The 26599-nt window shown below is 37.3% G+C and overlaps 2 protein-coding genes across 4 annotated transcripts in view; one reads left to right on the top strand and one right to left on the bottom strand.

Moving 5' to 3' along the window:
* Positions 1-1354: 1354 nt before the first annotated feature.
* Positions 1355-6461, bottom strand: dffa (DNA fragmentation factor, alpha polypeptide). 3 transcript variants are annotated; one of them, XM_084428890.1, is made up of 6 exons: positions 6200-6461; positions 5218-5376; positions 4975-5123; positions 4651-4840; positions 3223-3347; positions 1355-2382 (listed from the first exon to the last, which is right to left on the bottom strand). In XM_084428890.1, the coding sequence occupies exons 1-6, from the start codon at positions 6291-6293 to the stop codon at positions 2167-2169; spliced, it is 933 nt and encodes a 310-aa protein (XP_084285016.1). In that variant the 5' UTR covers positions 6294-6461; the 3' UTR covers positions 1355-2166. The 3 variants fall into 3 exon arrangements, with proteins under 3 accessions (XP_084285016.1, XP_084285014.1, XP_084285015.1); XM_084428888.1 differs by having other exon boundaries at positions 4975-5132; positions 6200-6450; XM_084428889.1 differs by having other exon boundaries at positions 4975-5129; positions 6200-6450.
* Positions 6462-6588: 127 nt separating this feature from the next.
* Positions 6589-26599, top strand: part of pex14 (peroxisomal biogenesis factor 14) — a 68154-nt gene continuing 48143 nt past the window's right edge. The window contains exons 1-2 of the mRNA XM_084428887.1: positions 6589-6762; positions 12530-12574. Coding sequence (XP_084285013.1) covers positions 6727-6762; positions 12530-12574 — 81 coding nt within the window. The 5' untranslated portion in view covers positions 6589-6726. The remainder of the gene's footprint in view (positions 6763-12529; positions 12575-26599) is intronic.

Here is a 26599-nt window from a genome sequence, read left to right as displayed (position 1 = left end):
AATTGTTGTGGGCAAAACGTGCAATGAAATACAATACAACGATGATTGTGAGATGTTCAAATATGCATGTATCATCTTAAAATATTATATATATATAAAAACCTGGCTACTATAGGCTACTATGCTAGACTAACTGGGACTAGTCACAGCACTTACATAGGCCTATGTATTGTTTCCCTATTGTTGGTTTGATTGCTTGTATTATTCTCCTCATTTGTAAATCTCTTTGGATAAGTGTCAGGTAAATGATTAAATGTAAATGTATTCTTGTTTAAGAATAATAAAGTTATGTTTATAAAAATCATGAAATACTCCTTTAGTAATTCATGTATCAAATATGATACAGTAGACTTTATAGGGTTAAATACATACATACATATGCATATGTGTGTGTGTGTGTGTGTGTGTGTGTATATATATATACATACATACATATGTGTGTGTGTGTGTGTATGTATATATATATATATATATATTCTTACTTCAACTCATTCTGTACTGTAGTCTCATTTGATATCTTGCTTTTTCTAAACTCAACATATTCTTCAGCCTGTTAATCTCAGTATGCTAGCAGGATTCAGTGAATGATCAATGCACTGTGGTTGTGCCCTGCATGACACAGCCAATCCATCATGCAACAACAGAGCCCAGTTGAAGCTGTGGTCACGCTTGTCTGGTAGATAGTACATAATTCACAGTTGATTTGCTTGCTTCAGGTGGTCAGCGTTCAGTGATGTGAGGGCAGGGTGGGCGCAGTGTCACGCATTGATCCGGCACACTGACATTATACCAACAATCAGAGGCAGCTGATAACAAGCTTCCTTAAAAAGAGCATTTAATCTGGCTGCTTATTTTCTAATACGTCATATGCACATTATAAAGACCAACAGATGAAGACTTACATTATAATTACCACACAAATAGGAAGCTTGTCAAATATATAAGGTAAAAATGATCAGAATAAAGACATGACTTTGCAACAGTCTTGTCTTTATTCTGATTACTGAGGAAATAATCTGTTAAGGGTTTCAAGACTAGAACAGTAGACTCGGTGTCTGCATACATACCAGTCTAATGAATTCCTCGGTAACATCTCTATATCTCTGTTGAATTGATATTCTGATCACAAGCATATAGTCTAACAATGGCCAGAATTCAGAAATTCAAATCAAAAGTATAACATCACAGCCACAAAACAACACAAGACTGTCCAAATGGCTTCACAACCCCACCCAACACCAATCAAAGCTTACATATGCTCATTACAACGCAAGGTAGGACTACATCCGCACGGAAAAAGATGCTTTTAACAAGACACTGTTGGTGAATAGGAACAGACTAGCAGGTCTCTTCATTAGTTTATCAAATGAAAATTTTATCTACATGCATTACCATTCTCAATGCTCTCTGACAAGCTGAAATATTTTTTTAATCATTATGGAACTCGATAATACAATTTATATTCATGCCCAAAATTAAATGTCAAAATAATAATAATATAAGTCTAATAATAATATCTGACATCATTTGACGTTTCAAGTAGTGTTGTGAACAGTACCACAACAAAATATGCACCCCATGGGCTTAATTGCTAACATTTTCAATTTGACACATTTAGTGAACCTTGCAATACCACTGTAATATATTCCTTCACTGAGCAATATCATAAAGCAGCATTAAATGTTTCTATTAGGTATTAAAATGCCATGTCTGCCTGCATGTATTACAGGTGATGAAATTAAGATTGGACATGTTGTATTTGGAACAATCAATAATGAATTTAACTCCCTTTTGAAATAATTATTAACATTAGATTTTCAATAAATTGTGTACTTGCTTTGTTTTAGTTTTTTTCACTAATTGTAAATCACAGTATAAGATTTTTATCACCAAACAACCTTCTGAACGACTGATGGTGGCTTAAATTAAAGCTAATGTATAATAAACATAGCTTTAAAAAAATCACTTATGTGGATTACTGACTAAAGAAAGCAATAGTTCCTAATCCATATGTTGTGTAAAAAAAAAAAAAAAAAAGCTTTGCCATTTCCATACAATATACTATTATCAAAATAATCAGTATCTAAAAAAATGGCTTATTTCTTTTACATGAAATGTAATGAAGAAGTCCAAGAATATAGACTAGAATAAATGTGTTGTATATTGTCAGTGCGTGTGTTTTTTGCTGCGTTTAGCTCGGGTCTCTCTCTCAGCTTGTGGTTGTGAAGTGGACTGGTTTTGAGCACTGATGGATTGCAGGGCTTGAACTCGCTTTAGGCGTTTACTGAGCTCACTTTCACATGCCTGGACCAGCGCTGATGTCCTTTCACTGTCCCAACCCAACACCTCCATCATGACCTCCACTCCCTGCCTCACCACCATCTGCATAAACAAATACATCCATATATGAGATCATAATACTAAATTAGTAATCTTAATTTACCAAACACACAAAAGCATAATTATTTTTATTAATATGAATGAATTAATATAATTAATAGGTATTTCTCTTTTTCAAAAACACTTTTTTTTATTAAACTGTTTGCAGATATACTCCTGTGTCTTACGTTCATTCATACCACTGAAAAGAGTGAGTGCCCCCTATTGATATATGACTGAAAGTACAATTATTTTTATTTATTTTTTTATGTCAATAAATTGACCCTAAGGTATGTAATGCCTACTTTTCACAATTCAATCAATTCCCAATGGAGAAAAATCAAGTCCTGCCTTCAATTTCAATTTAGTTGAATATCCTGTTACACTCAGATTACAGAAGCAGAATGGGTTGTGAACAGTGTTCATGCCTTTCACTCTCTAGTGTATAAAAAATGATAAATGTTTACTTTTTTTGCTTAAAATCACCATGAAATCAAAACTGACAATTCTTATTTTTTATGGAATGTTGGAGTATTTATTCTAAATGATTTGTCTGTGCACATCATTATTTTTATTAATGTACCCTAATAATTTAATCAAAATAACTTCCCCTCTTGCAGAAACATCTCTTCTCTGATGATGTGTTTACTGTCGTGAGGTGGGACAACCTGTCACTCACATGACATCACAGTAGCAAATAGCAAACCACAGCCATCCAATCAATTCCCGTTTCACTCAGATATGTCACAATAGAGAAGAAAAGACTAATCGCAACTTCTGTTTCATGCAGACTTTATGAAATTGTGGGAGATCTTACAACACTGTTGTGGTTGGATATCATACCTGTAGCTCCTCATTGGACAGTCTGGTCTCTGGGTATTTTTTGTCCCTCAGAACCATTAGCGTTGTGGAGTTGAACCCTGCTGCGGCCTCCACCTGCACCCCATCTGTCTCATCTAGTTTAGCGCCTGCAGCAATGACAGTGGTTAACATCCCGAAAGCGCTGGAAAGATTAGGGCTGTCACAAAAACAGATAAGCTGTTGATCATCCAAGCTGCTACTTTTTTTCATTCCACCAAGTAATGATGAAATGAACTTGTATGAACTGGTACAATATTTAGAAATAGCTCTGCGACACCATCTAGTGGCAGCAGAGTCAAAGCAACACAGTAAATAACATGATGTCACAGTTAACTTGGGGATCTTTCATATATTGCTGGTATCTATAATATTTGCTTTAAAGAGGACCTATTTTAATTTTTTATTTTACATTTTCTAACTTTGTTTAGTGTGTAATGTTGCTGTTTGAGCATGAAACATGTCTGCAAAGTTACAAAGCACAATGTCTACTCCATAGGGAGTTATTCTCTATATCTGTGCGCATTGTTTCTGAACTTCCTGAAACGCCTCCATTGTAGTCTTGAGTTTTCTTCCAAGAACGTACACGTCACAATATTCCTCATTTAAATAATTTCCGCCCAAGGCATACATAAAAAAGGGGGTGAGGCCTGGTAGAGTTGCGTCAGTAGTGTGTTGAAACTTGATTTATGGTAAGGAGTGTGACATTTCTGAAACATGCGTCCATTGAAGCAGTCGACCAATCAGGCTTCATAGAGACAGGAACTAAACAGAGCGTTACTGACAGACTGGGAAGAGAGGTGCTGCAACAATAGCCGAACGGTAAGGAACAGTTCCTGTTATATTTCCCCATTGAGCTTTGTTCAGCGCGTCACTATTACAAGCCGTTCTATCCCGGAATTTTCAGCGCGGTTGGCTAACCATGTTGAACCGTGCTGGTAAAATGCGTGTAGTGACGTTGTCACTCAGGATCGGTCACTTGTCTGTTGCCTGGCAGCCAGTTTCTCTGTAGCTGTCCAAGCGTGCTATTTGAGTGAAGTTACCACAAGTTAATAATAAAATTAAAAGACATATCCAATCATCCTCCATAACGTGGTCGCTATTTACATCTTATACCGTCTGTAAACTTTTGCATTACCAAGGCAAAGACTGGTAATATAAATGACACATTTATATTAATTACAATCCAAAGAGCGGCCGTTATCAGCCCCACAGAGCAAAATTAAACCACATCTGTACCGGCTGGGCCGGATCAACACGGAATGGAACGGAACACGATGAGAACGGTTTGGCTCGACAGTGTCAAAGTGGCTAATGTAAAATATGTGAAAAATAATATTTTTGAACATTTAGTAGACCTCAAAAACAAAATCTGATGATCATAATATATGGCATCTTTAAACATATTCCTACTTTCTTCTTGTGGGTCCAAGGTGCCTTCTCGCTCCATGGCTTTCAAATAGAGCCTCAGTAACTCTTTGGACTGTCTCTCTTCTTCCCTGCGGTCCAGCATTCTCTGCAGCGTGTCCTGTAGGACCTGGGTTTTCTGCTGTGAGAAGTTCAACGCCGCAGCCAGATCTGAGCATGGCACCTCAATCAAACTCTGTGACACATTTTTATACAATTATTCTCTAAAACAATTATTCAGTAAAACATTAGCTATTTACACAATATAACCATACATGTAAAGGATAGAGGTCTTTATGTGGCAAAGTAAAAAGGCAAAATCAAGCAGACCTGTAAATTTGCCTCGGACATAAGGATAATACTACTGGCCAAGTCCTGTCTGAGCTGCTCTGCCAAACTGCGCCAAGATTCAAACCCATCAACATCGTCCTGTCCATCTATCTCCATATTAGCAGACTCTCTGCAAGGCTGTGCTGTGCCTCCATCAACAAGACAAATCATAATCAGTTTAGATTAGTAATGATGTGCTGAACAAATAGTAATAAAAATATCCTGGAATAGACTATATCTCACTTTGATGAGTATGCATCCATATTTCATCAGCATGCAACAGAATGAATTTTGTATTTGCTGGCAGACACAGAAAGTAAGCTTCATCTTCTACGATGGTCCCATCTTCTTCTAGCACCACTGAGACTGATGCACTGGGACTAAACCCTAGAGCCTCACACCCTGTGAGATGAAGAGAATGTGTCAAATGACAATTTATATATATATATATATATAAACATTTTAAACTTCGGGTTAACTTGATTAAAAACAAGGGAAGTCAAGGGAAACTTAATAAAACAGTAGAAATATTACAATCCAATAAAAAAAAAAATCATAGAAATTAACAGACAATGAGCTATGTTAGGAAATGATGTACATATTAGGCTTATTGGATAAAAAAAAATAAAAAAAAACATGCTGTAACAAATGCCCCTAAATATGTTAAAGAGGTGATGCAAAATACTTGGAGAGAAATCAATAATGGGAAAAACATTAAAGAATGTATGTAATGTAACATTAATTTTAATGACATTTTTGGCTGACCTATTAACAAGATAGTATGTCATAGCACCTGTTTTTGTTTCAGTTGTGCTATATTTATAATGAATAATATTTTTAGGGATGGGAGAAAAAAAAAATCTATCCTCCTGTGCACAAAGATTCTCTCTTCAACAATTCTGAATCGATTCCGAAAACCTTCGATTTTTTTAAAGTATTTATATTTAAATAAATTATCAGTTAGATCATTATTATTTTTCTTATTAATACTTTAACCCATTAAACTTTTCTTTTCTCTTACATTTCTCTTTAAATGATGCCTATGTAAACACTTTTAAATTATGCAAAAACGTGCTATATAAATCAATTTGCCTAAATTAAAAGTTTTTATAATCCTGTTTATTTCTGCATGTATGCTAAGTTTCTAACGGCGTACTTAAAAGAAGGCATATAAACTTCCACCTGAATTCAGGGTGAAGCAAACTCACCTGTTTTTCAAACCCACCTTTTAATTTGAGTTGATCCAGAGAGGCCACAGCCAGCCCATAACACTTCTGTCGGCTAATGTTACACACTTTACATGCTTTTAATTCTGTCATGATGATATTCAAAGTTCAGAGTGCATAATGTAGTATCTTCAGTGCCTCACACTTTGTTCTTGGGTGTTATTTTTGAGTCGGAATACTCATAAATCACGTTACACTTAATATTCTCACCACCTGCTTGACATATTTCTGCTTCCGTGTTTTGAAATGTGTAATGTGAACGAATCGTTCTTTTGATTAGAATCTTTTTAATGAGTCAATTGAACCGATTTCCAAACCCGGACTGAACTCTTAGTATAATAATCATCACTTTGAACTGGTTGTTTGAAACGAACTGTTCAAAAGAACTGACCAGTGAGACTCGAACTTCTTATCACTAGTTCAGACCAGAGCCATTGAGAGAAGAATGGCATTGCTTCAGACTAAAGCAATGGAGCACAGTTGAACCGTTAGCTTCGTTAGCTTCTTGGCTAGTAGCTCTAAGAAGATGGCATCCTCGGACCAACCCGACCAGCAAAATCAGGTAGTTGATAAAATTTCTCCAGTTAGCAACTTGTATTTTGCTTCTTCGGCCGTGGACCTGCATAGTAAACGCACAATGTGTCATGTTTTAATTATTGATATACTCATAATCTGGCTGTCCCATGTTGTTTAGGAAAAAGTTTTAGCTGGTTTGCTAGCGTCCTGCTCACTGTCATCCCATGCAGTTAGACAGATGTGTGTGACAGGTGCAGGCCACAGAGAATAGTGCATTCGGGAGATTTCACGGCAGATCTTTGTGTCTGGATCTATTAAAAATTAAGCACCTTGGGGACAGTTATCACCTATTATTTGTTATGTTCAGTCAGGGGTCATTGACCCTGAAAACATGACACAGGTCACATCAGGGGCGTAACCATCATTTCTCCATACCATATTTTAAAAACCAGTAATTGACAGCTTTTATTTCTTGCTTTTAATTGGCTAAGAAATCAAATACACTGCTGAACAATAACTTATCATTTGTATTCTAAAATATTTCCCTATGGTTTCCTAATGCCAATTTAATGCTTGGTTTACTGTACTGCAAACTAGTGTGCATTAAGTCATCATGGATTTTATACAATATATAAAAAATATACATATTTTATTACACAGAATAAGGCAGAACATACTTTCTATACTGTCATAAAGGCTATGGTAGTTAGCACCGCATTATTGTTATTAAAATTCCCAGAGATGGCTAAAAAACACAAACCATATTGTCGTAATCGTGTGTTTATTGTCTTCACGTTTCATCAGTCAAAATGTTTCTGCTTTTTATTCAGCTACAGCGATAGCTTGATGCCCTTGTTCCTGGAATGTCTTAAGTTATTACTTCTATGAGTCCGTTCTGGAATTTCTGCAAGAGAGCGCGCTCTGGCTTCTAGTATGAATGAAACTTGCATTACATGAGAGTGTTAACACTTCATAATGCTTACATTGCCTGGTTTTGGATAAGGAAAAACATCCGGTCTCACATAGAATATATTATCTCTTTGAATTTGAATCTAGATTTATTTACATTGTCACATGAAAACCTGAAAAAAAGTGCAGGGGACGAATTGACATGCGGGATCCCTCCTTGTGCTCATCTGTCTTAGTCTCAGAAAAGTTTTTTTCTGTGTTTACTGCTAAAGTAAAAGCTTTATTAATGCAATGTTTCAGCAACAAATTAAATTGATTGTTTACCCAAAAATGAACAGTCTGTCATCATTTACCCACCTTGATGTGCCAGACCTGAATGTAAAAGTAAGGTAAATGAGAGAGATGGTATCTTAGATTCAGGGGTGATACAATATAATTGGAGGACAGTCAATATTTGAAAAAACATTAAATAATGTATAAACATATATAATTTATAATAAAGTCAGAGTTTATTTTTTTAAATATATATTGTATATTATTCTTTAATTCTAATAGCATGTCTTATTACTTTAACCCATTAATACAATTGTATTACTTGTATTTTTTTTTCTTTACTCATCTTTATGTTCTAAAATGATTTAAAACTTGAGTCTTATATATCCCTTTAAATTATGTAAAATATGTAAAGCATTAATTATAACCTTTATAATGTGCTATATAAATCAGCAACAAAGGCATACCTCACCCAAAAATGAACAGTCATTATTTACAAACCTTCATGTTGTTCCATTCCTGTATGAATTACTTCACTAGGACACAAAACGAGATGTTAGGCAGAATGACATCCACCAGGCATTCATTTCTATTGCATATTTCCATGATTTTTTTAAAATGATGGCAGACTCTTCATTTTTGGGGGAAGTAGGCCTATCCCTTAAACTAAATGCTGTTGTAATGCATTTAATGTCTCAGATTTAAGAATAGGATATGAATCTTCATGGTTGATTATTCTTATGCATTTTTCTCTATTAAATACTATGGTGTAACATTGCCTAAGTTTGTCATAATAAATAATTGCATATAAATATAGGTGAATTTTATGACTGTTTAAGATGCTTATTTTGAATTCATTTATTGTGAGTAATACAGGACGCCGTCGCCTAGTCTGTATTCTGAATACTAGTTAATGACGGTTGCTGAGTGAGTTTTGCCCAGTCATTGTGTTAACCCTCTTGGTCTGTGTTGGTGAAGTGTGAAAATTACAGTTATGATTCTTAACATACTAAATCTATTGCCAGCTTTAGAATATTTGAAGTGTTGCCGTTTGTTGGGACAGTGTGAACCAGCCTGAAGAAGAAGTTAAGTGTATGTGCTAATATTTGTCTGTTTTTGGGAGTATTGAAATGCCTTTAGTACAATCAGGTTTTGGAGGGTCTGCAGTTCTCAGTCTACATACATAGCAGACAGAGTAGCCTAGTAAGCCTACCCTAGGTTAAATATTTATGCAGGTAAAATATTTATGCAGGTAAAATATATTGATGTACACTTTTGTGGTAAGTAAGATTTTTTTTTGTTTGTTTGAAAGAATGCATTTTATTTAAAAAGGGTGCATTAAAGCTAGGGTGTGCAGTGCTAGCAATAGCAAGCTAGCTTTGAAAGCATAAGATCCCACCCTCCCTTCAGAGCGTCTCCAAAGCCACTCCTCCTCGGCAAATGTCTCAAAGCACAAAACATTACAATAATAATGAATGCAAAAAACTTAGAGAGCTCCGACTTATACCAAAGTCCCTTTCAAGGAAAGTCTGTTCGCTCGGTGGCCGTATTTGCAACGCCTCCGGGCAGCTATTTCGGGCATCCAAGACCAAGTCCTGTCTACCTGAATGGGGGAATCCTGAAATCTCAAAAACATCTTGCAGAACACAATTGAATAACATATTTCAAATCACCAACAAAATCTGACATGGACTGCCCCATAAATGTTGTTTATTATGCTCAAATAGCATTTAAAAAGCGTAATTTTCATACTAGATCCGCCAATGCGCATGTGCATGTTCAGAACACTGAGTGTTTCTGTAGCAACCGGAGCTTCTAACGGCAGTGATGCGACAACTTTATCAATCAGCGATTGGCTCTTATATTTAGAAGGCGGGACTTAATCTGCCATATTCCATGTTGCACTTTCTCCCATTTCTCCCATTAATATGAGTGCACCATCTTTGTATATCTAAAGTCTTTGTACCACCTGACTGCTGCAGATCGCATTGATAGTGTTGACAGAAATTGCCATAGAGTCTGAGGATGTGAACAGCTCTGAGTAAAATGTCAGGGGTGCCATCTTGCAATTACAACATGACGTGAACGCAGCATAAGCTCATTGTTTTGGTTCAGGAGGAAAAGGTGGCTGCTGTTTGTGTCTGTCTGTCTACCAGTCTGCTTAAAGGGATAGCCTAGTTCACCCAAAAATGAAAATTCTGTCATCATTTACTCACCCTCAAGTTGTTTCAAACCTGTAAGAATTTCTTTTTTCTGCTGAACACAAAAGAAGATATTTTGAAAAATGTCTGTAACCAAACAGTTGATGGACCCCATTGACTTCCATAGTAGGAAAAAAAAATACTATGGAAGTCAATGGGTTCCATCAACTGTTTGGTTACAGATGGTTCATTCTTACAGGTTTGAAACAACTTGAGGGTGAGTAAATGATGACAGAATTTTCATTTTTGGGTGAACTATCCCTGTAAACAGAGTGTATGTTAACAGGCAGGTATGGCATCCTATCATTGCGTTCGGACCGAAATGTGACCGGAAAAGTGTTTATGAAAAACTCTGCCTACCACTTTAAATTAATCGAAAAATGTCAATAAATTAATCATTTTTATATTCTTTAAAAAATCCTGAAAACAAACAAACACTTCCACACTTTCCACATTAAGCAGCACAACAATTATAAACTAAACATAATAAGAAATGTCTCTTAAGCTGCAAATCAGCATATTAGAATGAATTGATATTGAATATTGAATAGATTGAAACACCGTGTGTTGATCAAGCTTTTTCTATTTCTGGTCCAACACTCTGGAACAAGCTCCCTGTAGCCATCCGAACCGCACCGTCTCTTTTTGTTTTTAAATCTATGCTTAGATCCTATTTCCTTGAACAAATGTTGTTAGTCTAAAAAATGTTATGTAGTTGTATTTTATTCCTTTGTAAATTTTTACAATTCTAATTTATTGTATGTACAGCACTTTCTTTTAAATTGTAATAATATTTCATAGTGGTACAAATTAATATTCTCTCAGAAACATTAATAATCTTACTGACTGCAAAATTTTGAACTGTTAAAACTGTTACTATTATGTCCTTGAGCCTAATACAGTATACTTAACCCAAAATTGCTTTAGGGAGACTAATACGTTTTGCTTAAAAGAGTCAACTGAATGGCTAATTAATTATTAAATTAAATATCCTAATTTGAACTTTGCAGGCTTGCTTAGTGCTCTAAAGTGGATTTAACCAATGGTATCATCCACTGATCAGAAATAAAACTGTGATTGCTACAAAGAAAGTACCAGGCCTGGCTCAATTGCAGATGTTGATAAAGGCAGGAGTGGTAATGGTGTATAATGGCAATCAGTAATGCAGTAGACTCTATAGTCTGTCAAGAACTGAATGGCAATATTTAGGGTTTAGTGAAACTTGAGTTCTTGCAGGCTTGCAGTCACTTCTTGCAGGCTAACAGAGAGAGGCATCGAGTTTTAATGAAGGGACATCTTAAGGACAATATCATTATTCTTCTCAGATTTATGATTGGTAGATCCTATCTGAATCCTATAATTTCTGCCCTTTTCCTCACCCTTTTTTTAAAAATTCTTTAGAAAAAAGTCTCTTTTGCTAACCAAGGCTGCATTTATTTGATTAAAATATTTTTAAAATGTAATTTATTCCTGTGCTGGCAAAGCTGGATCCTTCCGTGTCAACTCAACCAGAGGTCTCCGACTAAAAATGTTGATTTTGATAATTTTTTGTATGGTGAAAGAAACACATAAATGAAGAAGAAAGCCACATATTAGATGTTATGGATGCATATTTACTGAGTAATCCGCTATTTTGTAGAGGGGGTCAAAATGACAATTTTTACCTGAGATTTGGAGCTGAAATTACGGTGGGCTAAAAATGACTTTAGAGAGATGGCAGCATTATTTTATTTTTACACAGAAATTGGTAGGTCTATTAGTTAAATCTGTTGACTTTAGCAATCTTTGTTGCATTATATGCCAACGGAGACAGTTCAAAGATGGAAAAAAGCCTCAAGTTAGCTGTAACTCAGTAAGTATTAAAGATATCTTAATATCCTTTTAGATTCTGGTTCTTATCAAACTTTTATTTTGGTATCTTCATTTTAAAGGCCCCATATTGTACAATCCCAGAGACATGGAGATCTTAATGCGGCTCCATGAGTAAATTGGCCAATTGAACATTGTCAGTGGTCATATTTTTTTTTATGGAAATCATGATAGATAAAAAAATGTCAGGATATTTTTTGATGAATAGAAATTTCAAAAGATCAGCATTTATTTGAAGTAGACGTCTTTTGTAACACTATATATGTTACTGTCACTTTTTATCAATTTAATGCTGAATAAATGTAATATTTTCTTCTTTTTAAATACGCAAAATCTTACTGACCCCAAACTTTTGAACATTACTGTACATTTTTGGTGAGGGATTTTTCATGATTATAGTGTTACCATTTAAAGGCCTTTCATCATGTTGACAGTATGAAAGATGGCTGCACAGAATGTTGTTTTCCTCCTGTTAGAGGTGTCCTGTGCTGTACTAGAATCACATGTAGTCATAAATTCTCCCACTAGATGGCGCTGTAACACAAGGCTTGTTTCTTTCAGAATGCTGCTCCAGCCAGAGAAGACACGGCTCCAAGAGAAGCGCTGGTGAGTTTCAGAAGTCCTGCTTACCTGCACTCATTATTCTCTACATAGAGTTTTGTAGAAAATGTTTTTTTATAGAATTGTTTTACATTACATTATTATTATTATTACCATATGCCTAAAATGCAAGAGGACCAAAAACAGAAATGTTAGCGAAAATTATATTTTGTACTGCTTTTTTTTGTTTTGTCTTGCCTGCTGTTTAATTGGTTCATTATAAGAATGTATAGTTCCTGCTCTGAATATGATTGGACAAGCCACATTCAAGGCCGATATTTCTTGGTCGTTGGTGTCTATCAAATTTATTTTGTGTTATAGAAGCATTAACCCAGTTGAGGCTGAATTTTACAGAGATTTTACCTCTTTAATTAGTCTTATTGGAGTTTGAAAATGCTTTCATTCAGCAAGGACACCTTAAATTGATCAAAAGTGACAGAAAAATACATTTATTTGAGGATTTCTACTTCATTTCAAACTTCTTTTTTAACTTTCTATTTATCAAAGAATTATATAAAATGTATCACAGCAGCACAGCTGTTTTTAACATTGATCATAATAATAAAAATTTCTTAAAAGAAACTTACCGACCCCAAATGTTTGAAAGGGAGTGTATGATCATGATTTTTCTTTGCTAAAATGTCATTCTCAGCAAGTCAAAGATGTCATTGTTGGAGGTTTACTTCAGATTACTTTGAGTAACTGTTAAAGTAACGCAGTAGGCCTACTTTAAAAACAAAATATCTGATTTACTTTTTCAAATAAGTGTATTTTGTTTTCCCATTTATTGACCGACTCGTCCCCATGTTGAGAGAAATCGTGAGTTAGTTGCTGCTGACCTTCAGTGATCCAATTCAACCATACTAATAAGCAAAAATGATTTTAGATAAACATCAAATTTGTGTTTCATTCTGTTTTGTTTTTATTGCTGAAGTAAGTGTGTTGAACTTCTCCTGTATCCTATTCTTCTGCAATACAGCAGCCGTCACTTTTGATGTCAAAGGGCCTTTACATATGGCAAAAATGTATTTAAATACGAACGAGAAAGCCCAGCACAGGTGAGAAAAAGTAACATCAAAGTAACTTAACGCATTCATTTCATTAAAAGTAACTAAGTATCACAATTAGTTACTTTTTGGGGGAGTAACACAATATTGTAATGCTTTACTTTAAAAAGTAACCTTCCCCAAAACATTTGAGCATTAATTCGTAGATGACTTACTAGTAGGTAGTTTTGTGAATGTGAGTAATCCTCACCAATCCCCATAGTGCGCTTCTCAGCAGCGGAACTGCTCCCTTTCTTTTATTGTTCTTAAACTAGGAAGTTCTTGGATTATCTATGGAACATTTACTATCATTGGACAATTAGGCTGTGTATTGTTCGGTTTTGTGTGATGTGATTTTCTGCTATGAATGATATCTAGCCATGCTCAAAGCACTGTCCTTAACAGCGGGGAAAAATGCCGATTATTAAGGCTTCTTGGCTTTCTAACTGCTTGACAAGTCCCCCTTTTTTTCCTCTGCTTTTCTCTTTTTGATGAGCTGCTCTTTCCCAGTTAAGTGGATTATTACAGCTCTGGATAATTCATGTCACAAGGCATTATTTGGATGGGGTGAATAATTGAAATCTGTGTCTGAAAGGATTTGATGTGGATGAGCGGAAGGGGAGTAGTGGCAGGGCTGGAGGGAGGCTCTGGGCGCGAGTGCCAGGGTGTCAGGCTGGGGACACCAGTCATGTTAACAGGTTCTGACTCACCTCGCCGGATGGGCGGCCCTCGCTCCTCGGTGGCAGGCGACTCTGGCTGGAGTCTGAGCCAGAACAGGTTTGGACCTGCGCTGTCACTCAAACCCAGTACCAGTCGCGCTCAGGGTTGAGCTCTTGCCTCCAGGGGTTGTGCTTCCTGGCCTGTCCCGCTACCACACACCACACACACTGCGCAGTACTTCATTTATTCTTTTTTTTTAACCGCCCACTCACTTTTCTTTCCTCTCATTTCCTTTCCTTTCTGTTCTTTTTCTTTTCCTTTTTGGACCTTTCCTTTTTTCCACGTTTTCTTTTTCATTGCCCTTTCCTTGTCTTTTTCCCTTTACATTTTCATTTAACTCTCCTTTTCATTTTCTTCCCTTTACTCTTATTTCTGTTGTTTTCCTTTGTGTTCTTTTCTTTACATTTTTACTTTCTTTTACTTGTCCCTTTACATTTCCCCTTCCTCTCCTTTTCCTTTTTTTCACTCTGTTCTTTGCCTTTGCACTTTCCTTTCTTTTCCCTTTAATTTCTCTTTCTTTTTCTCTCATTTTTCCCTTTACATTTGCCTTCTCTCTCTTTTACCTTTTCTTTACATTCTGTTCTTTGCCTTTTCCATTTTTTAATTTTCTCTTACTTTTCTCTAATTTTCTTTACTTTCTTTTCCTTTTCCTTTTCCTTTTTGTTTCCCCCTTCCCGTTTGCCTTTCCATTCCGCACACCTTTTCCCTGTCATTTCCTTCATCTTTTTTCCCTTTTCTCTTTTCCTTTCTTTTCATGTTCCCTTTCCTTTGTCTTTTCCCCCATTCTCTGTCTTCAGTCTATGCCTGAAAGTATAGGCAAATCAGCCTTTGCATTTATTACATCATAGAATGCCTATATATTCCCAACTGAATAACATATCTGAATTGAAATGTAGCAGTAAAAGATTTAACCATATTCGTGATTGGTGGAGTTAAATATCACCTCAGGCTGTCAGAGAACCAGTGCTGTCTGACTCACAGAATCCATGTTTGTCAGCTCTCTTGTTTGTCTTTTAGTCTTCTGTGGTGGGCTTTCTGCCTCAAAGGTGTGTGAAAGGTTAAATATCTTTCCCTCCAGTGGTGTTTTGCGGTACCCTTCTGCGATCTACCGCCTGTGTCTGTAACGCTCAGCGTGTTGGCATGGTAACTGCCGGCTCCATGGGACGCTCTCCCATCCCTTCTCTGCCCGCTGGGGCTCCACTGTGCGCCCCAAATATCACTGGCCTCCTGTGGAAAGAGCGAGGGATGCAGGAGCAGAGGGAGGAGGTGAAAGGAGGGGGGAGGAAAAAAAAAGGAAAGTTGTTAGAAGAACATCCCGGTCTCGCCGCAACTTCAAAAGCTCCCCTTCCCCAGGATATTAAGCAACTGTGATGAAAAATTTAGCAAGCGTTAAATAAGGCGCTTTGAAGTGATCTGTTTTGGCTCGGCAGTCTCTGAATTTCCGGAGCCCCTCTGCTGTCACAACCACGCTGGAAAAAAGACACAGCATACCCAAAGCTGAGGAATTGGGGTCTGCCTGACGAGATGCCAATGTTGACATTATAGCCTGTGGCATTGACCATTGCGTAGGCTTGGCGCTCTGTTTTAATTATACCATTATTTTCTTTATATCGTACACCTTGCTTGCCCTAGGCATGGAGACATCTGTTGCTCAAATGTTGGTTTTGAGAATGAGCTTCCACCTCGCAGGGATTCGTGTAAAAGAACACCAATAGCAGAAAGTATCAGTGACTATCAGGAGCACTCATTTATATTCATGGGCCGCTGTTGACATTTTGGGACAGCATTTCACTTTTGTTTCAATTCTGCAGTTCCTGATTATGAAACTTGAAAGTTAATTATTGAGGGAATGAGGGGTGGTTAGCCAGTAATAACCCAAAAGACTTACTCTGTGCTCACTTTCAAACTGTGCTGCAATTTAATTTGCCTGGGGATCCATCCTTGGACTTTTCCCTTTTTCCCCCCCTTTGCTCATTACTTTAATTGTAATTGTAATCCTTTATTGGAGCTGTCTGCAGTAAAGGAGAGTTATGGTTGGCATGGGGGCACAGGCCACGGAGATATTTCATGATTGTTGGGGATGATGGTCACTAGGTGCCGATGAGCGGGCCAATGAGGGGTCTCTCATTCCTGAGAGATTGCTTTGAAGATCTGGCTAGGTTGATTGAAGCAGCACACATTGGTAGAACATATTTTCCAGAGCGGCCAAAGAGGCATTTATTGTTTGAATTTCATAATAAAATTGACAGAATTGGAAAGCCAAGACTGTTTCATATCAAAAGTAGTCAAGGCACCTGTATTTATAAAGCGCTTTATACGATAGAGATTGTTTCAAAGCAGCTTCACAGGGATAAACTGAAAAATAATGATTCAATGATGCAAACAGAGATCAATTCTGCTGTAAAGCAGCTCTAAAAAGAAACTACTGTCATTGTTCAGCTGAGGTCAGTTAAGTGTTGATTCGGTTTCATTCAATAAGTGTATAAAGAACATCAAATATGAAATGAGTTCAATTAAATTATAAAGCAGCTCTGTAGAAAACCGTGATGTCATCGTCCAGCTCAGTTCAGTTCTCATCCAATAGTCTCAGTACAGTCAAATCAATAATATTGCTGAATATTAAGTGTCCCCAACTAAGCAAGCCAAAAGGCGACAGTGGGAAGGAACCCTGACTCCATCAGTGACAGAATTGGTGGAAAAAACCTTGGGAGAAACTAAGCTCAGTTGGGGGACCAGTTCTCCTCTGGTATCATTCAGAATATTTTATCCAGTTCCTTCTGCTTGAAGATTGATATGCATCACACCGGCATATGTAACAAAGCAATAAGCATGCTACAAAAAATGTTTACTGAAGTATTAGTCACGCATCAACTGAAAACCGCATAAACTAAAAGATTGAGATTCTTGAGTTTTAAGAATCGATATTGGTTCATCAAAATGAAAATGGATTAAAGTTGAGAAATTTATTCTCTACAGATTTTACTGTATATTTTTCATCAAATAAATGCAGCCTTTGTGAGACTTCTTTTAAAAACGTAAAATATATCTTACCGACACCACACTTTTGAATGGTAGTGTATAAATTGCACATTTTTGCAATGTTTAAACAATATTAAAGTCCCCCTGTTGTCAATAAATGTATCCCTTAAAACAAATTTTTGATCACCAAAAAAATTCTTCATGCCTTAAAATAGCCTGTTACTATAAACCCTTGCTTCATTTAGTATACGTGGACACATGAATATGCGTGTTAGGTTACAACATATTTGTGACTTGGAGAATAAGGGGCGATTTCAAACTACGTTTTTGAACAGTTTACTGCAGTTTTAAGGAGAAAATACTCAGCAATGGTGTTGACATGAATTTGCACATTGTTGGTCTTATAGCATAATAAAAACACCACATAGACATATAAACGACATTAAAAACTTGATTTTCACCACAGGGGGTCTTTAATACAATAAACATATCTTGTTAGTTGGATCATAATTTAGCTGACAAATCCAGGCCGTTTGTTGATACCCCAGCTGAGCACCTGCACTTGCGCAGTTTTGGTGTTAGCCATTATCCTGTTCATACAGTATGGGCATTTTGGAGATGGATAAATAGGTTGAGGAATTACCGATAAAATATGTGTTTGTGTGAGATGTGGAAGTTTATTTTGTGTCTGTCGTGTCCTGAGCTGTTTGAGCTTGTGGTTAATGATACAGGAAAGGCCTGCGGTTTTATTGTTGCTGTGTTGCACTTTTCCGCCCCCACCAACCTTGTCCCAGCCGCCTTGGAGGGGCTCTGTGTGAATTTTCACTGTCACGTCCAAGGGCGAGCGGCACAGGGTCAGCTAATTGCTTTTATAATTATGATTTCACGTCAGATTTATTGTGCATGCTTGAAGTCTGCAGATCAGGGGCTTCGGAAAATGTGTTTACAGCTTTTGGCTCGACTCATTCTCCTGTTTCAGTCAGCCTTTTTGACTCAATTTACCAGATTAGAGGTGAATAGATGAGACCTGGCCTCCTCTTCAAGCCCCACGGTGTATAATTTCACAACTCCATCTGCGAAGTCCCCTACTGAATGTGTTTGTTTACTACTGTGAAATGCTCATTAAATGACTGAGGGATGACACAAACCAGAAATCCCAGTTTTGCGTTTGAACCGTGAAATGGCGTCTCTCGAATCCTCAGTTGTTTTCGGCCTGCCTCTATGACACTAGTCTGAGTGATTGTGTTATTTAGCCTCTTTTAAAGTAGTTTCCATAACTGTAAATGGTTAGGTTTTTTTGATGTTGGTCATATATATTTGTTTCTGGTTCTCTTTGAAAAGGCTGAGAAGATAAAGACGAGTGGCGCCCAGATTTCTTTACATTGTGGTTTTGGTCTTGTGTGCTATTGGACCAGATTTCTGGAGCCGGTCCCCCTGAGGCCAAATTCAGCAGATTTATGGCCAGACATCTTCCCACATGAAAAGGCCATTTCTTTTCTTTTCATTTTCTTCTTTTTTTCCCCCCAGTTTTCATTTACATTCTGTTAAGGACTTCTTTGCTGAGATATCAAATATTGCTGCTTTTTTAATGTTTCTCATGTCAAAGTCATTTAAATACTTCGATACCACAGCTAAAGTACTAGCTTAACTAATAAAGTTCAAACATTATTAAAGGCAAGTGAACAGTCACAGTAGGTATTTATAGGCTGCTGTCACGTTAAGACCTAATGCACTGACCCAATATAGTGATATACATTCAATTTCTTTCTCAACTTTTTACGTTCACTTAAGACATACCCAACTGTGTTTAGGATCACGGATCAACTACGCTCCGTTTAACTACTAAATACCATGGTAAAGTCATGGCAATGGTTACCTCCAACGAAAGACATGCCGCCATCATAGCTTTGCATCAAAATCGCCTCACATGCAAGGAAATTGCTGCAAAGAATATTTGATCTGAAAGAACCATTTACCAGATCATCAAGAGCTTTAAGGAGAGAGGTCACCTGCAGTGAAGAAAGCTTCAGGACATCCCAGAGTGTCCAGCAGGCTAGAAGAAAAGGTGAACGCTACACAGTCCTGTGTCATGCCAACAGTGACGCATCCTGAGACCATCCATGTGGGGGGTTGCTTTTCATCCAAGGGTATGGACTCTCTCACAATTCTGCTCCAAAACACTCCCATGAATAAAGAATGGTATCAAAACATCCTGCAAGAGCAACTTCTGCCAATGTTCCAGGAGCAATTCTGTGCATTTTCCAGCATGATGGAGCACTATGTCACAAGGCAAGAGTGATAATGAAGTGGCTCTGAGTTCATTACATTACAATTTTGGATTCATGGCTAGGCATCTCCCTGGATCTTAATCCCGTAGAGAACTAGTGGTCAATCCTCAGGAGGCGAGTGGACAAGTAGAAGTCCACAAATTGTGATCAACTCCGAGCTCTAATAAAGAAGTAATGGATTGGACTCAGTCAGGATTTGGACCAGAAGCTGATATCCAGAGTGAATTGTAGAGGTTATGAAGAAGGGTCAACACTGTAAATAATGACTCTTTGCATATATTTTATGTTTTTGCCTATCAAAGCCTTTAAATTAATGAAATGCTTATCACTCTTTTCCAGTATACCATAGAAACATGTGAAAAGAATAATAAACAAATACTGAAGCAGCAAACACAAAATTAATTTCACTGCCAAAACTTTTGATATACAGTGGGGTCCGAAAGAAAAGACCAAGTTGTGAAAATGCAAATGATATTTGAACTGAAAAAAAAAGGATACATGAATTCAAATGTACAGCTTGTTTCCATTTCCAAAACTTTCTCTTTATTTCAAGGTTTAAATTATAGGCTTACTTGTTAAATTTATATATACAGTATATCTGTATTTTTTTAGGCCTATAGTTTTTAAATGACATTTCTATTTTTATGTTAATATTTTATAAAAATACATACAAATATGGCTTTTTACATTTTATTTAGCATTTCTTTGTTAACTGTTTTGACACCATTATAATCACTGTGGTGTTTTCTCTAGGATGACAACAGCAGAAGCATGAGAATACTATACTGTACGCCTGATACACAAGATGTCATTTTAAAATCCTTGTAGGAGCTACATTTGTCTCTGTCGTTTGTCTCCAAATAGCTCTAGTTTCTTAACGTCCTGTGACATCCAGCATTTTGTTTGGCGCTCATGTGGGAAGATTCATTAGATTTGTCAGGTGAGTCAAAGCTATCAGCTCACGGAAATCAATTAAAACAGCCTGAGTCACCATTATATCTGGTTATTTGTCCATTTTCTTCTGATTTGTCCACTTCATCAGAACAAGGCTTTGCCATTCATCAGTCACAAGCTTTCACGATGGTTTCGTGTTTGCCTGTATAAGCTGATAATTAAAGTTTGCCTTCAGTTTGACCGCAGAGAGAATGTTTGTTAGGAAATTGTGTTGACATAGCCTGTTAAACATTACAATCTGTGTCATATTGTTCTCAAAGCCAAGATTTTCCAAGCCAAATACACTTGCTTCATCTTACGTCCTTTTATGGCCTGTCAAAATGACTGAGAATGTCTTGAATTTAGGAAATTGTGGGTTATAGACCATTAAATTCTCCAAGGTTCCTTAATTAAATCCTCTTTTATGAGGTGCGTCTCTGTTTGTCAGTGCGTATTTCTCCCCGTCTGCTGCTTTCCCATGTGTCTAGATTAATTTTGTATGACACAGTTTAACGTTACACTATCCTCCTTTCGCATTGCCCAGTGACCTGATGAGGTTTGGCCGCACCGCATGGAAATACAGTGTATTTTCAGCACTTTCCTTCTGATGTCCGTATTTTGCCGACCGCTTTGAAGGCAGGTTTTAATTGAACTCTTTGATTACCCAGAAATCAATAAAATATAATTCATACTTGCCCCGTAATTTGTAAAATCTCTGCAAATATATTAATGCCAACAGAACTGCAAGTACAGATCTGTAATTTCTAGGTTTGCTGTTGCCTGCTGAACTGTGTCATTATATGTTGGCCTGACACGACGATGGAAATATGACAGGATTTTAATTATAGCGTAGCCGTGTTTTTAAAGAGCATGGAAGGAGATCTGTGACACCAGTTTGGGTTGCGCTTTGTAATTACTTCCGTTTGATGTGAAGGTTCTCCTTGGCGGCAGATATGAAGTGGAGCAGACGCGTTGAAGAGAGGTATAGCATGTGATGGAAAGAGAGAGACTCGCCATATGACTGACGATCAGGTCAAATCAGTGACTGCCTTCTCCCGTCAGCCCTCTTGAACGCACACACCCGCACGTCCCCCTCACCCTCCAATGTCACTTTCAAGGCATAATTACTCCAAGTTGTGTTGATTAGTCTAAGAAGCAATTATGCCAGTTTTTCCGCTGCAAATGAGGAGACATGATGGCCCCCTGATTGACAGGAAACATCTCTGCTTTAATAAGTAAATGACTATGGTAATGCAGGTACAGAGAGCCTTTGATATGTCAGCATCTTTCTCTTTGCGGGCCCTGTCCCTGTGATTTTAATGAACAGGAGTGGGACTAAAGCCCTGTGTTTCTGACTCCCAGGATCTGTCAGGAGAGAGGACCGACCGGCAGCCAGCATTTCGTCTGGAAACGCCTAGTTTTTACAGCGGTTCCTCTGATTTCTGGAAGCGTTTGATCAAATGAATAAGGGAGAAATAAAAATAAATCTCCTCGGTGCACTGCGAAAGCCGACTTTTTCTAGTTGTACCTCTTTGAAGTGCGCGATTATGTTTGGAAGTCTAGAAATCAGAGAAAAATGCGATGTAATTGACACATTGGGACTGTTCTTTATCTGCCTACGCAGTAAGTTATTAGCTGTTAATTCATCTGCCAACTCCCCTGCAGCGCCCGTTATTTGTTTAAATGGAGGGATTCCCATGGTGCATTTGTAACTACACTGCTGAAATGCTCCTCTCTATAATTATTTAACATTACACGCTGACTTATAGTGGTTATCGGTGCTGGAATATTAACATGGGAAGAGGCAAGGCTGTTTAATCACGACTGAGACTTTGGGCCAGAGTTGTGTTTGGAGCACAGGGTTTGCTATGATCTGCTTTTGAATACTATGGCAAATGTTCATATTCTTTCGCAGTAGGTCAAATTTGGCCTGATTTGAATGACACGTGTTGGACACATCTCTTACCAATAGGACAGAAAGGTTTATGGAAGACCCTTTGATGTGGCAGTTGACGTGATCCTCTGCTTCCCATCCAGAAAAAAGACTTTAGTGTGCAATAAGGTAGTCTACTCTTCTCTGCTCTTTCAAGTTCACTCCATTGTACGCTACTCTACTGGAGTCTAGTCTTACTCTTGTGTACTATTTTCTACAGTACTGTAGTTTAGTCTACTCCAGGGGTTTTAAGGTGGTGCTGTTTATTTGTTTGTTTGTTTATGCATTAGAGACAATGCACGTTAATGAACAGCAGTATACAAATACAAAATGTAAACATGCTGGATTATAGCAACGTTGCTAAGTTACCATAGTTTCTGTCAGGGGGTCCATGTAAAATTTGTGAAAGAAAAAAATACAAAATGTGTATTTAGATTGGTAACCGTATAAGTGATATAAATTAAATATTAATAAATGTAATAAAATTTAGATAATATATTTCAATCTGCTTGCTAAAGTGTAGTTCAGGGGTTTCAAACTAAAGTATTTTATTTTCCCAGATAATATTTTAACAATTTGCTTTATACAGTACATTATTTTTCTAGTGAGTAGGTCACTCACAAGGGGGTCATCAACAAGTCTAAAAAATGTCAGATCTAGTCCACTGTACTATCGTTTAATTTAGTCTTGTCTGTTTTACTTCACTGTAGTCTACTCCAGTGCACTTAACTCTACAGTCCAGTGTACTCTTATCTTGTCTAGTCTACTTTACTCCAGCTCTCACTACTCTAATTCTCTCTAGTGTACTCTACTCTAATCTACTCTCGTTTTCTTTGCTCGGCTCTAACAGGATTCCCATACAAGCTGGCATGCCGGCACAGCCTTTTATACATTATTCCACACTTTTTATTCTTATTGTAGGTACCCACTTTATGGATTAGTTCATAAACGGGACGCCCGCCCCTCGAATAACCTCTGCGGGCACACGCGTGTACCGCCGCATAAATGTAATAGAATCATTTGCACTAGCACTCTCAATCCCTCGCCGTAATTTATGCGGATTGAATAAGTGCCGTATTGTGGAAAAGCGCGAGTGGACCAAACACTCATTTGTCACCTCTAATAAATGTTGGAATGTAAATTATGAAGTTATGCTTCAGATGTAAATGCACTTTGTTTCAGTCTCTTAATGCAGAGGCCCCCTCGCCAATACATTAAGAGAGTGAGTGAGGTCGGCAGAGAGAGAACATAAAAATTCTGTCTGTTTTCACAATCAATAATGAGCTCAAAAAGGCTCAGATGGAGGAACATTATGAAATATTTGAAGTCGACTTCATAAATTATTGCTGGAAAACTGGCATGTACACTAAAATGTAAATACATTAATGTTATTAATAATGAAGTGACTAATAGTTCTATCACGACTGTAATAGCTGTTTAATAGAACGTGACAGCAAGAATATATTGCACTTCGCTCTCTGAGATGGGATGGTGCAGGACATTTATCAGCGCTCGTTCAAAAACACTATTTTGATTATTTTGTTCAACTAATTGCCCACCCCCTTCAAACCCAACATCTTGCCCCCTCAAAGAAAAAAAAAAGGAGAAAAAAACCCCAGAGTAATAGATATTAATTAATACGTGTCAGTTTTAACCAGTTTGATGAAAAATAATGTAGAGAAGATGCTAATAGGCTTCTCGTTTCTCTCTGTGTGGCGCTGGTAGATTACAGCTTTAACAAGCCAATCAGGAATCAGTCAAGTGAGCTGCAGTATGGCATGTAAAAGGTCTTATGGAGTGTGTGAGCTCCGTAAACATACAGGAAGTTGTGGGAAAAAGTTAATAAGAATAGACAGAAAATGAAAGCACTAAGAACAATGCAAAAGAGCAATTGCAGTTATTATATATATATGTGTGTGTGTATTTGATATGGGGGTGTACAGACACCTGTTGCTGCCCCGTTTGTGAGCACTAGGGGCTGCTGGAGACTGTGTTATAGATCCGTACTCGCTCCTCTCAGAGTAAATCCCCTCCGAGGGCCTTTAACTATGCGTTTTATAGGTCTCAAAAGGGCAAAGGCGCTGCTTGAACTTGCTTATATAAAATCGCAGTTGCCTCTGGGCTCTAGTAAGTGCCGTTTTGTTGATGAATTCTCTTTGGCGTTCCGACTGAGTCAGGTGTGCATACAATCAAAAAAGCACTACTGTCCGTCTGAGGACTCGCATGCATCCAGACAAACCACCTTTTTTCCTCTTTGTATATCATCAGGAGCCCAATGTTCAATAATTCTGTATTATTATTAACACTTCTTAGAAGTCAGATGAGAAACAGGAACCCGCATGTATCTGTTAGCTGCTGGCAGCCTTGTCAAACACCTGGAACCAGTGGCCCGAGGGCTTTTAGTGTTGTGACAACAAGAGAATGGCAGACAGGCCTAAACACTCAGAATAGGTGCTAAATGTGGCACATGTCATCATTTTGGGTGGGCTGCCTGGTTAAACAGCAGTGGCCATTTCTGCGGAGTAGCTGGATGTGAAAGAGGTGGGGAATAGGTGAGAGCTGTCAGCAACTTCAGAGACCTTCCTGTTATTTATCCCATGCATTGCTTTGCTCCTCTATTTTTGCTGCATTTTCTTGTAGCTGAAGATGAGGTCGCTGTTGAAAATTGTCATTTATTTCGTCTCAACTGTATGATTTTCTTTCGTGCTAGGATCAGAAAAGGAGACGTTTTGAAGAATGTACTGGCTATTTTCTCCATGCAGTTACAATGAATGTGGGCTGAAGATTTCAAGCTTTGGGAAAAAAAATCATACATTTGAACAGATGTATTTATGTATACACTACCATTCAAAAGTTTGGGTTCATATTTTTCTTCAGCATTAATCAGCAAGGACAAAATTTATCAAAAGTGACAGCTAAGACATTTATAATGTTATAAAGATTTCTATTGCCATTTTAACCTTCTATTCATCTAAGAATCCTGTAAAAAATGATCACTGTATCCATAAACATATTAAGCAACACAACTGTTTTCAACTGTGATGATAATAACACTACTTGAACACTAAATCAGCATATTAGAATGATTTCTGAAGGATCATGTGACACTGAAAACTGGAGTAATGATGCTGAAAATGCAGCTTTGCCATCACAGGAATAAATTACAATTAAAATATATTAAAATAAGAAAGTTATTTTAAGCTGTAATCATATATTTTACAATATTACTGTATTTTTTATCAAATTAATGCAGTGAAAATAAGAGACTTCTTTCAAAAACAAAAATCTTACTGACTTACTGGTAGTGTATTTGTGAAACTAATCTCTGAATTCTGATTTGATAAAATGTGCTCTGTTAAAAAAACATGAGTTTGTCTTTTAAAACCTTTATATCGAAGTAACAATTTCTGATTTGTGAATAAATGTTTTTTTTTTTTTTTTTATAATCTGAATTATTTGTTTTAGGTTATAAAGCTGACTCACTGACTCAACGGTCCCAGTTATATAAATACATTTTAAAGATGTAAATTTCAGTCTACTTGTCCCACAAAGAATATTTTGTGTCCCACAGAAGAAAGTAAGTCATACAGGTTTGGAATGATATGAGAAGTGAGTAAACGATGACAGAATTTGAGTTTTTGCGTGAACTATTCCTTTAAAGGAGTTGGGAAGCGAGCAAGAGAGAGTGACGACAGTCCCGTGGGACTCAACGGGTATTGTCATGTGTTTTTCTCAGTCAAGGTCGGCAGGAAATGTCAGAGCAGGTGTGTGTCTGTCAGTGAGTGGCCAGCACAGCCCCTGGGCTCCAACACGCCATGCTGTGACACTGGAGCAGGACTCACACACTCTCTCACACACACACACACACACACACGTCTGGATCCTCATGCCCCATAAAGCCAGTGCGGGTCACCTCCGGCCACAGCAAAGACTCCCGTAGAGCCATACGTATTGAGCACATATTGCATCCGATACTGCAACAAAGCCATTTTGAATTGTAATAATTCACGTGTGTTTACTAGTCATGACTTTGTTTTTAAAAGGAAAGTTCACTTAAATTCTGTCATCATTTTACTCACCCATACACAGTGGAACACAAAAGAAGATATTTAGAAAAAAAAATCTTTTTTTT

The sequence above is a fragment of the Rutilus rutilus genome, assembly GCF_951802725.1.
Source record: "Rutilus rutilus genome assembly, chromosome: 13".
NCBI lineage: Eukaryota > Metazoa > Chordata > Actinopteri > Cypriniformes > Leuciscidae > Rutilus > Rutilus rutilus.
This window is presented reverse-complemented; position numbering and strand designations above follow the sequence as displayed.

What these genes read in the sequence shown, in the direction of transcription:
- dffa (XM_084428888.1), bottom strand. Translation starts at nt 6,293, where the DNA reads ATGACAGAATTAAAAGCATGTAAAGTGTGTAACATTAGCCGACAGAAG. An exon ending in GGATCAACTCAAATTAAAAG is followed by an intron (nt 5,377 to 6,199) that starts GTGGGTTTGAAA and finishes TTCATCTCACAG; the next exon opens with GGTGTGAGGCTCTAGGGTTT. An exon ending in ATGGATGCATACTCATCAAA is followed by an intron (nt 5,133 to 5,217) that starts GTGAGATATAGT and finishes TGATTTGTCTTG; the next exon opens with TTGATGGAGGCACAGCACAG.